The 12,383-nt window shown below is 42.3% G+C and overlaps 1 protein-coding gene across 1 annotated transcript in view; it reads left to right on the top strand.

The window, feature by feature from the left end:
* Nucleotides 1-12,383, top strand: part of LOC119409564 (dolichyl-diphosphooligosaccharide--protein glycosyltransferase subunit STT3B) — a gene marked incomplete in the record, with an annotated part of 122,531 nt that overhangs the window by 99,467 nt on the left and 10,681 nt on the right. Inside the window, 4 exon segments of the mRNA XM_037676466.1 lie at nucleotides 559-658; nucleotides 5,645-5,743; nucleotides 8,563-8,709; nucleotides 11,496-11,544. Of these exon segments, the coding sequence (XP_037532394.1) occupies nucleotides 559-658; nucleotides 5,645-5,743; nucleotides 8,563-8,709; nucleotides 11,496-11,544 (395 nt within the window).

Genomic DNA, 12,383 nt, shown 5'->3' with positions numbered 1-12,383 from the left:
CTGTGAAGGTTCTAGAGGGGCTTCAGGACCACTCTGTGAAGATCCTGGAGGGGCTTCAGGACCACTCTGTGAAGGTCCTGGAGGGGCTTCAGGTCCACCCTGTGAAGGTCCTGGAGGGGCTTCAGGTCCACCCTGTGAAGGTCCTGGAGGGGCCAAGCCAGAATCCAGACTTGAATCTGATTGAACATCTCTGGAGGTATCTGAAAATGGCTGCACAGGCGTCTCTCATCCGTCCTGGTGGAGCTTGAGAAGTACTGCAAAGAAGAATGGGACGAACTCCCTAAAGATGCAGCGGTGCTTGAAAGTTTATGCAGCCTTTATTAATTTTCTATATTTTTGAATAATTATGACCTAAACCATCATCAGATTTTCACACAAGTCCTAAAAGTAGATGAAGAGAACCGTTAAACAAATGAGACAAAAATATTATACTTGTTCATTTATTTCTTGAGGACAATGATCCAATGCTTGCACCTATAATGACACACTTTCATTTAATCTAATCTGTACTACGGCCAGACACATTTTGACATGACTTGATGTGACTGTGTTTGACAGGTGTCGGCTTGGGGAGGTTACGTCTTCATCATCAACCTCATTCCTCTTCATGTCTTCGTCCTGCTGCTAATGCAGCGCTTCAGTAAGAGAGTCTACATCGGTAAGACGACTAAAACACCTGCTCACAACATAAAATCACTATTTTTGTTCACTATAAATAAAGGGCAACAACTTTGTGATTTGTGACAACAAAACAACTAGAACACCTCTGGGGAAAAATGTTGAAGAGTGCCAAGCAAAATAAAATGGTAAATAAATGTTTGGCTGCTGCCAGTGGCTCGTTATGGTCACCATGGCAACTACACTCTGTCAGGTAAATGAGAGGCGGCGTGGACTTGGTGAAAGAAGACAAAACATACTAATTGAATTGTATAGTTTGTATATGTTCCTAAAGAAGTTATGGAAATAAAGAGTTTGTTTGAAAAAGATTAAAAACGTAGACAATTAAGAATGTAATGTGATGTGACACCAGTCGGTTGAATGTTCTGTAGAAAACAAATCTACGAAAATCATCGAACTTAAACTATGATACTAAGATTTTAAAAAACGAGTTCAAACATGTAAAGTCCAACTTCTGACCAGTTTAAACTTTAAATGTTTCTACAGGAAGTAAAATAGACTAATGGTAAATGGACTGTACTTATAAAGCACCTTGATATCTTCTCAAGATACTCAAAGCTCATCCCTCGCTCATTCCAGGAATTAGGAACATTCATTAGGAATACATTTTTCAGTCTTTCTCCCTCCTTGGATGCATTAATCTGTCCTCCAGCTCTAATGTTAAAAATCTTGGTGTTATTTTTGATCAGGACATGTCTTTTATCCCCTACATTAAAAACTTTACTAGAACCACCTTCTTCCACCTGCGTAAATCACTAAAATTAGAAACATCTAAAAATGATGCAGAAAAACTGGTCCATGCATTTGTCACGTCTAGACTGGACTATTGCAATGGTTTATTATCTGGATGTCCAAATACGTCTTTAAAACGTCTTCAGTTGATCCAAAATGCTGCTGCTAGAGTCTTAACTGGAGTTACTGGGAGAGATCATATCTCTCCAGTTTTAGTTTCTCTCCATTGGCTCCCTGTCAAATCCAGAATAGAATTCAAAATCTTACTTCTAACCTACAAAGCTCTCAACAACCTAGCTCCATCTTATATTACTGATCTTATTGTTCCATATTTTCCTAACAGAGCACTTTGCTCTCAGACTGCAGGTTTACTTGTGGTTCCTAGAATTTACAAAAGCAGAATGGGAGGCAGATCTTTCAGTTATCAGGCTCCTCTCTTGTGGAACCAACTTCCAGTTTGTGTCTGTGAGGCTGACACATTGTCCAGTTTAAGACTGGGTTTAAGACTTTCTTTTTGATAAATCCTATAGTTAGGGTTGGCTTGTTAAGATGCTGTAGGCTTAGACTACAGGAGGACAAATTGACCTCATTTCCTTAAAAGAATTGTTGAAATTGAATAATTTTCATTTGATACTGTTTCTATCTTAACATGTGATTCTTGACCTGCCATTGTGTAGCTGTTCCTCTCAAATCCAGTCAGTTGAAGCAGATGGTCACTTGTCCTGAGTCTGGTTCTGCTAAAGGTTTCTTCCTCATGAGGGAGTTTTTTCTTTCCACTGTCGCCTTCATGCTTGTTCAAGATGAGAGTTCTGTGATGGAGTTAAATTCAAAGCAGCTCCTCAGATAAATAATGTTAAATTATTATTTTTACATGTAATATTTCTCTTCAGTGTCCTGAGATGACTTCTGTTGTGACTCAGCGCTAGGAATGCACGATATATACGGTATATGGTAGAAACGATAGAAATTTAGCCTACGATAGAGATCTGACTTCTACCGGCTAACTGCAGTAATGCTGTGTCTGATGTAAAATCAGAGTTTTCAGTTTAATCGTTACTTTTTTTAGTTGAAAACTGTGTGTAAGTGGCGTTAAAGTATTTTCTTCAAGAGCTAAGTAGCGAAGCTACAAGCTAGCTACAGCCGGCTTGCCGTAGTGTTGTATTCCTGTAAAGTGTCCTGAGACAACTTTGGTGTGATTTGGCGCTATATAAATAAACTGAATTGAAAAAACTGAATTGAATTGTATTCTGACGCATGCACAAAACTGAACTGTACTGAACATCTCTGAGCTTCAGAATAGACCGAGTTTTCTCATCATTTCTGCCAAAATCTTATTTATTTTTTGTGAAATTAATTTACATTGCCTATTGTCATACTACAAAAAAAAAAACCTGCTTTATTGTATAATTTGCATGTTTTATGTGTAAGCTGTGTGACAAGATGCAGGACAAGAGTTTAAAAGCAGATGGTATTTAGCATGCTTCACAGTTTATGCTTTGGCACTTTAATAAAACATTTCGGGCTCAGTAACTGTTCATTCAGCAGGTCGCAGCCTTGAAAGATTGAAAGCTGGAGATGTATCACAGCTTGTTCGTTATCACATCTGTCTTGTGTCACTGTTAACACAATCCAGTTACAACTGATACCCTCCCAGTTTACACAAACCATGTGAGAGCAGTGTGTGTAAGATGTTAGATAAAAAGAAAGTTACAGCGCAGGCACGGAAATAAAACATTGAAGTGTTTTTTCTCCAGAGCTTGGTTCACAGACCAGCTCACGCCATCAGACGATCCGAACCAAGAGACTGGTCCAGTTCAAAGACGAGCTGGAAACAGCACTAACAAGTGAGGAAACACTTTGTTGGATGTAGATATAAAGTTTAGAGTTGAAGCCACGCTGAGGGCAGGTGAAGATGTGGGAGACTCAGGAGAAGAGAAGGTTTGTTCCAGTTGGATTATTGATGAAATGAATAATTGAACATGACGCTTCCTCTCTTGGTGTCAGTCCTGCTGGTTCTTCCTCCCCCCAGTGGTTTTTCTCTCACCTCCTGTCTCCCTAAAGACCAGCACTGGTGTTTACGTGTAGTTCATCTTCTAACATCTCATTATGTTTGATACATACTATGATTCAGGTTCCATTCATCTCCGTCCGTCCTCTGACTGATGAAGCACAAACACCATGAGAAAATCCCTTTAGGTCCTGTGATCAGCTGTGTGTTCTTCAGAGGGGAAACAAACCTGTGTTGATTTTTCATCAGCTTGGCGGCTTGTTCTGCCGTCACTGCAGGCTGTCTGTGCCGTACCATATGGTACCTGCAGGGACGTCTACACCGCTCATCAATCAGAGAACTGCTCTGCACGGCAGCTGAATGAAGTCATTAAAACACAGAGACGACTTCATGGAGCTCCAAATGAGCTTCATTAGATGCTGCAGCCAAAAAACTACAAACTACAAATGAATGTTGAGACGACGTTTACTTGGAGCCCAATGCAGAAAGACAAAGTGGACAATAATGTTTTTGCTTGGGTCTGCATCTGTCTGTTAGTAAAATATCCCATGAACCACTGAAAGAACTTTAACGAGACACCCAAAGTAATCAGTGGATGGAAGTTTACTCTGATTCATCCAAAGTTGAGCCGGGTCATCTGGACGGGTTGTTCTTGTTGAAACGTTCCGTCTTTCATCTGAAAGACTTCATCAGTCTGAGCCTGCCACACACTCAGTCCTATGAACAGCACCTTCTCAAAGTGCATCAACCAGCTTGCAGGGGACATCCAGAACTAGCTGTTCACATGGTAAAGGAGGACCATCAGTCTAATAATCGATTGTTAGTGCCCTGATGGCCACTTGCTATTCACAGAACCAGCCTGAGGCGTCGGTACATCTGGTTAACTTTTGAGTCAGTCCAATCCAAGATGGCTGGCACGCTGTAAGTAAAGCTCCCACAGCTGGTCAGACTCAGCTGACTGAGCTCCTGAAAGTGTTCTGGTCTGCCAGCTGCAGAGCTGGGGGCGGCTCTCAGCCTTCATCTTGCACAGAGGCAGTATTTTACCTGCAGAGCATGTTTGGACTCATGTTGTTCAGTCTGAAGAAAATATTTCACCCCCACAGAGAGTTTCTGCTGCAGAGAGAGGACCAGCTGGTAGTTCATGTAATTTATACTGGACTTTCCAACTCTGATTTTATTTATTTATTTATTCTTTCTTTCTTTCGGCTGCTCCTTCTTCAGGGGTCGCCACAGTGAACTAACTCGCACTTGTCAATTGTTTTTACACCAGATGTTCTTCCTGACTCAACCACAGACCACTGAGCTACCACAGCCCTCTGTGTGGAGCAGAGAGCTGATGTCTAGGGTGCCTGGGGGGCAGGTGGTGGGGGTTAAGAGCCTTGCTCAAGGGCCCAGAGTGGGACAGAGGAGGGTGGAGGCAGGTGTGAATGTTTCACCTTTCCCACCCACATTTGATGTTGTCAGTCCAGGGAGTTGAACCAGCGACCTTCCCATCACAGGCCCACCTACTCTAACCTCTGCACCACCACTCCCCAGCTGTAAATACACAGTATTTACATTTTTAATCCTTTCACAGATGAAACTAAATAAATACTTCACATTTTATCAGTTATATTATCGACCATCGTCAAAAGTCACAGGCGGAGGGTAATGTTTTTGCTTGTATGTGTGTGTTCATATGTCTCTGTTAGCAAAATATCTTGTGAACCACTGGGCTACTTTCATTCATGCTACACAGAAAGTAATCACTGGATGTTCAACTGATTAACATTAGGAGTTAATCTAATGACACAACCATCTGGACTTAAAGAAAACACAAGGATTATAACTCAGTCTGTCAGGGATTAACGTTCACTTTGTGTGGTAGTAGCTGAGAGGCGTCCATAACCTCTTCTGAGTTCTGAGCAGGACATCTTGTAACACCATAAATAAGATCATTAATAACAGTATTTTAAAGGTTTGACCAAAACGGCTACAATCATTTTTCATCATAAGATGTGAAACTCTGACGTGAAAGGATGAAAGTAATAAAGTGATGTGCATTCCTTCAAGGACATCTAGAGTGCAGCTCTTTTTTTAATGTAACTGAACAAGACAGGAAATGAACTTATTTCTGTCAGAGAGAAAACATGTCTGATAGTTTTCCAACAGCTCTGTCAGAGCCCACATGTCTCACTGCAGAGGCAGCAGCTGTGTCTGATGATGGTGTGTCTGTTCCTCCTGCAGCGTACAGCACCTTCTACATCGTGGGCCTGATCCTGTCCATGCAGATCCCCTTTGTGGGCTTTCAGCCAATCAGGACCAGCGAACACATGGCGGCAGCAGGTCAGTGAGCTGCCTTCTCTAAACACAGGCTGGCATTTCTTCTTACAAGTCCACAATGTTTTTGTACTTAAACTGATGCTCATCACCACATTAATACTACAGATGATGTTTATATTCAGAAGTTTTACCTCTTTTATTTAACATTACATCACAGTTTGTCATTCAGTCCTTATAAAGAAGTTTATTTTGAAGAGTTGTTCTCAGGCTGACATGAGCTGGACTGTGTCTCTTCACCAAACAGAACAAGCTTTACGGGCTTGACTTATTTATTTATGTATTCTCACTAAAGATTTATTCATTCAACCTTTATTTATACAGATAAATCACATTGAGTCTCTAAGACTCATTTACAAGTGAGACCTGTTTGGACAGACAACAGGTAATGAAAGTGACAACATGTATAGGGTTTGGAGGCAAAAAAAAAAAGTCCTAACAGATTCTCATTCCATGGCCGAGGAAAGATGGCCTGAAATTGAAAAAAAACCCACCAGCACGGGAGGGGAGACGACAAGAGCAGTGAGCGTGTCCAAGGACACTCCAGGGGCACTGTAGGAGTTCTGATAAGAATGGTACAATCAGTCAGTTCTCTCTGGTGAGATCAGTAAACACTCGAGGGTTCCTAGTTTGATCTAGGACAGCACCAGAGAGAATCCAAGAGTCCTGAAATGATGAAACAATGTTTATTCAGCAGGGTTCCTCTGATAGGTCCGCAGACTTTGTTGGTGGGAGGGGGTCAGAGCGTCGAATTTACAGGGCCTCCAGGCGAATTGAGATAAGGTGACCTGTCAAGGCCAGCTGGGGAGCCTAATTCAGATAAACATTTGTTTTGGGGACAGGAAGAACTTTAGTGATTTATGTCTGCCTTGAGTCTTTGCTGGTCCTCACAAATCCCAAACGTCCAAATTAAGTGGACATGCTGCTGGTCCGTGCCTGAGAGTATTCCCGAGATCTGATCCATCCTGCCAGCGAATCCTAGGGGCCACAGATGGCCTGCAATTCTCACAAATCACCTCCAATTTGCGGTTCAGTTCGCAAAGCAATTGAGTCTGGGTGCCCGAGGCACGGAACAAACCATCACATAAGGCAGACAGCCTGACCAGGGTCAAATTTGCTGCCGACGACTCCTTCTTTGTTGTTAAACCAGGAACCAGCCAATTCCAAAAAGCAGGAAACCTGGTATCATAAATCCAATTATATATGCGTCTTCAACATCCTCGATGGACAGCAAAGATAGACACATCACCTTCCACTCGCCCCAGGAATCAATGACGTATCCAGCTGTGTGCATGTCATCTGGGTAAGTCGGCTCACCTGATGCTTGTCTTCTCAAGAAAATTTTATCAATTGCGTTGAGAGACCAGCTGACCAGAGCCATAGCAAAAATTATGGTTTGGAAGATCTGTAGAGAGAGACTTTGAAGCCGTTTTAGAGCTAGGGCTGATTTAGTTAGAAGTAGTTTTAAATTGTCTTTAAGTGTGGATGAGAGTGTGGATGGTTGTTTGTCTCTATGTGGTCTTGTGAACCGATGCTCAAACCTTTATTTTGTCTTCTATTGAGCAAGGCTTTTTAAACGTGGTGCTAACAACATTTCAACAGGCTGTTGTTTCCGTGAGCTGGCCTCCAGCTCCTGACGGTGTTCATCTAGTCCCAGCAAAGAGCTGATGCTGAGTTGGCAGCAGTTCTTCAGGGCCACAGCTTCTCATGGTAGAAACCGAAAGAGTTCGTTCTAATTGAACTCTGGAATTTGCTGGTTAAAAGATCTGTTAGTTGTTCAATGAAGCAGTTCTCCTTCTACTTTAGCTATTTGAATACAGTTAGTGAATAGTGTGACCGCTGGATTAGTGTTTAGCTTGCTTGGCTACTGACTGGAAAATTTATATTGAGCTAAAAAAAAAGGGCCTACTCTGTAGCAGAAACTAAAGAAGGCTCAATAGTATCAGAAGCGCAAAAATAAAATAGCAAACTGTGTCAAATGTCAAGTGTTCCTACCCTCACCCAGCTCTTCTGGGAGGACTCCAAGGCGTTTTGGCCATCCGAGAGACATAGTCTCTCCAGCGTGTACTGGGTCTTCCCTGGGGTCTCCTCCCAGTTGGACATGCCCAAAGCACCTCCCTGGGGAGGCACCCAGGGAGCATCCTTACCAGATGTCCAAACCACCTCAACTGTCTCATCTGGATGTGGAGGAGCAGCAGTTCTACTCCGAGTTTCTCCTGGTAACTGAACTTCTCACCCTATCTCTAAGGGAGAGTCCGGATACCCTGTGGATGAAACTCATTTCAACCACCTGTATCCATGATCTCATTCTTTCGGTCACTACCCAGAGCTCATGACCATAGGTGAGGCTGTAGAAAGAGATATCTGGACCTCCCTGCTCAAGCTGCTGCCCTGAGACCTGACTTCAGAACAAGAGGAAGATGATGGATGGATGTTGAATGATGGATGATGGATGGATGAAGGATGGATGATGGATGGATGATTGATGATGGATGGATGAATGATGGATGGATGATTGATGATGGATGGATGATGATGGCTGGCTGGCTGGTGTCAGATGGTTTAAGGACAGTGAAGTGGTGTAACAGGAACAGAGTAATGATCGAGCTGAATGTTCAGATCATTCACAGGTTTCTGTGAAGATCTTCTGGATTAGTTGTCTCTAATTGTGCTCATCATTTTATTCAATCTGCTTCATGTTAGAATACCAGAAACATAAACGTATGGAAGATGTTTCACGCACTGTAATAAATATAAAACGCAATCAGGGACTTGGACAAATGAAATGTCTAAGTGGACTCATTTTGATTTGTGTCTGCTTGCAGGTGTGTTCGTTCTGCTTCAGGTGTACGCCTTCCTGCAGTACCTGAAGGACAGGCTGACCCGGCAGGAGTTCCAGACTCTGTTCTTCCTGGGAGTGTCTCTGGCTGCCGGGGTGGTTTTCCTCTCAGTCATTTACCTGACGTACACAGGTTGGTTGTCCTTCAGAGAACTGAAACGTGTGTTTCTGTCGTTAGCTGGAAACATGGAGCGAGTGAGGGAAGAAAGTTTGAAGTAGAAGAGAACGAACGAAAGCTGCACACAGAGTTCACAGCTTTAAGGTGTTTAGTCCGTGTGACTGTTTGAAATCACCCACTGATTGAATAAACACAGTCTGTCCTGCGCTGCCTCCAACCAGTTCTCTGAAGACTAGAATCACCAAAGAAAGGTTGTGATGGTGTTTCCCTCTGAAGTGAACATGGAGGTCAGTCAGCTGAAGCCTGTGCTGCAGAGTACAGTTGCATTCGGGCCCAAAAAATCGGATCCGACCCGGCCCCAGCCCGCACTCATAATTTCCTAACCCCACTCGACCCAACGAATTAACAGTAATTACAGGTCCGAACCCCCCCCCCCCCCCCCCCACATTTTTAATTAGTTATTAACGGTTGGGGACGCGCAGCAGAATAAAAGCAGCAGAAGATTTGGAGCTGAGAGGTGTTTGTACGTTCATGGCCGTAAAAAAACATTTAAACCTGTTTCTGCCTGAATTCTTCTGAATTCGAGACACGGACAGCTCTGACACACGCGTCTGCTTTGTGATCTCACCTGTTTGGATCATCGGCCGCGCGCGTGCAGCTCATCCATCAATCAGTCAATTGTGTGTCATGTCCACTCTTATGTTGAAAAACAGCGATAGAGCGAGTCCACAAAAGTCAAACTGCGAAGTAGCGAGGGGCTACTGTAGTCGTCTAGTGGGCTGCAGAAGTGTTTGTCCACCTCCATGTTTGTTCTGTTTTGGTGCTTTACACTGTGACATTTAACATCATCTTTACTTTGTTTACAAGCAATCATTCTTAAAAAAAGATGAATTAAGTTAAATTGGGAAAAAGAACTTGTTTTACATTTTTCTATTTAAAACAAAAACACACACATGCACACACGATCTTGGTTCATCGTGTCCAACAATCTTCAAATGACACCACAACAAAATAAACCTGTGCCGTTTCAGGACATTTCACTGGTTCTTAAACCAGTGGAGTGTTTCAATGGTGTGTTCACAGTCTTTGACCTGCTGGAAGGGAACATCCCCACAGCTTGATGCTGCCACCACCATGCTTCACTGCAGGGCTGGTGTTCTCTGCAGGAACATGGTGCTGTCCTGGACGGCCTACAGGTCAGAGTGTGGTCTCACCGGACCACAGCACCTTCTTTCTCATGTCTGAGGACATTTCTAAATGAAGCCCACCTGTGAGCAGATCCTCCCATCGCTGCTCCATCAGGGTTATCTTCAGCCTCCTGGGTTTCTCTGATTAATGCCCTCCTTACCAGAACATCTGTTTATTTTCTACTAATGGATTTAATGGAGGTCTTAATGGGAGTGTCAGTGTTCTTGGAGATTTTTTAATAGCCCATCAGATCTGAGCTTCTCCACAACTTAGTTTTTGACCTGCATGGAGAGTTACTTTGTTTTCAGGACGTCTTTTGCTTGGTGGGAGCTCTTCCTAGTTAGAGGTGTTGAACTGGTGTGGATTCTGGGAGCCATGGGAGCAGCTGGATTTCATCTGACAGATGTAAACTCCTTAGATTCCTCAGAGATGTATCTTATTTCACTAAACGTTTGAGGCTTCAAAACAGAAGATGAATACAGCTCCTGGCATTAACTTTCAGTTAATTTCATTTTTCAATTGTTTAAAACATTTTTCCAGTTTAACTTTTAAAATCAAGAGTTTATGGGAGAATTAATGATTTTAATCACATTAAAATATCAGTTAAATTCCAGGTCGTAAGGCAACGAAATGTAAAAAATACCAAGAAGGTTGAATGTTTCAGAGCTCTAAAGGTTTTCTGTTTGTTGTGTCTCTGTGTCAACTTGACCCTAAAGTTACAAAGTGTACAGATAAAAAATAAGAGACTCCAATATATTATTTAACTTTGAGCCATTTGTGTAACCCTAACCTTTAATGTCTGTTATTACCTGCGAATTATGTCTTTGCTCAAATGTAGCATTTTATGGAAGATTAATCAAACATAAACTTATAGTTTGTCCTCATCAGGATCTGTCAGTGTTTTAAACCAATAGATGAACAAAATGAGGAATAAAACAAATTGTTTCTTAGGATAAAATGGATGTTTTTCCCTTTGGGTCTGACGGGGATCAGGAGGATGCTCTAGTTATTTTTGTGTTGTGCATTTAACAAAGAGGCGTTTGTGTGTACTTTTGGTACAAATTACTTCCCAGAAAGTTGCAGTCCATCGTTTTTCAATATCACCTACTCATCCTTTCAAGAAGAAAAGTATTCAGCAGTCTGTTTTGTTGAGTTTTTATTTAATACAAGACGATCATTATCTGTATTAATGAACTGAACTCTTGTTTTGTACCTGAAACGACCTCCAAAGATGTTTTTTTCAGGCATTAATGAGTGTGGCTTTAATAAATACAGCCCTCATGTAAAACCATTGAGATGCTATAATGTACTTCAATAGCTGACTCATCCAGACCATTGCAGCTCTCTTGTATTATTAATGTAGTCTCTACCAGCTGCTCTTTAACAGTTCCGGTTCTGTTCAGTGTTCTCATCCGTCGTTGCTCTGTGCAGATCAGACTAATTATATGATCAATACATGCTAGAGGACTTATACAAACCAATTACTTGTTCCACTGATGTGAAGCCCAGTACCAGATCACTGTCTAAATGTTGTGTTTGTGAGTCTGTGTGTGTTTGACACGGCTCTGGTGAGTCTTTTATAAGCTCATATGTTTTGTTTGTTGCTCCTTCAGGGTACATTGCTCCGTGGAGTGGGCGCTTCTACTCTCTTTGGGACACTGGGTAAGTCCTCAGAATGAATGTGCTGGACTCAGCTTCAGGTCTGCAAGAAAAAAATAATTATAGAATACATAATTGTGTTAATATGTTCCTTGTTACGCTTGAAGCATGGAAATGCTGCTGCTTTGCAGCTGTGGTCCCCTGCCACTGCAGACTTGGACTCCTAATAAAAACCTAAATAGCAAAGAAAAACAACCTTGTAATGAAAACAAAAACACAAAATCAATTAAAATAAATTCCAATTAAACTAGAAATGAACATCTCAGATGGTGTCAAAAGCCAAGGAGAAGAGGTGAGGAGGACGCCTGTCTGATGCCCAAAGGCAGCTCATTCCATATTTTAGAAGCAGCAGAGAAAGCACAATCCCCTCCAAGGTTTTGTTCAGTTTTTGGGACGCTCAGGAGCAGCTGGTCAGCTGACCAGTATAGAGGCGTAACAGCTCAGTGAGGTAGGGTGGGGCAACACCGTGTAAGGCTTTAAAAACAAATTAAAGCACTTTGAAATTAATCATATAATGTACAGGCAGTAATATATTGAGCCTAATACACTTTCTTCTTGTGCTTTGATTTGCTGTACTGCAGTGAAAATAAAACACTGTTTTAAAATACAAGGAAACTGACACCAGGTGTAACATGAGGTGTAGCATGAGGTGTAACATCAGATGTAACACCAGGCGTAACATCAGGTGTAACACCAGGCGTAACATCAGGTGTAACACCAGGCGTAACACCAGGTGTAACATCAGGTGTGACACCAGGCGTAACATCAGGTGTGACATCAGGCGTAACACCAGGTGTGACATCAGGTGTAACACCAGGCGTGACATCAGGTGTAACACCAGG

The sequence above is a fragment of the Nematolebias whitei genome, chromosome 5 (assembly GCF_014905685.2).
Source record: "Nematolebias whitei isolate Nwh7 chromosome 5, NemWhi1, whole genome shotgun sequence".
In the NCBI taxonomy this organism is placed as follows: domain Eukaryota; kingdom Metazoa; phylum Chordata; class Actinopteri; order Cyprinodontiformes; family Rivulidae; genus Nematolebias; species Nematolebias whitei.
This window is presented reverse-complemented; position numbering and strand designations above follow the sequence as displayed.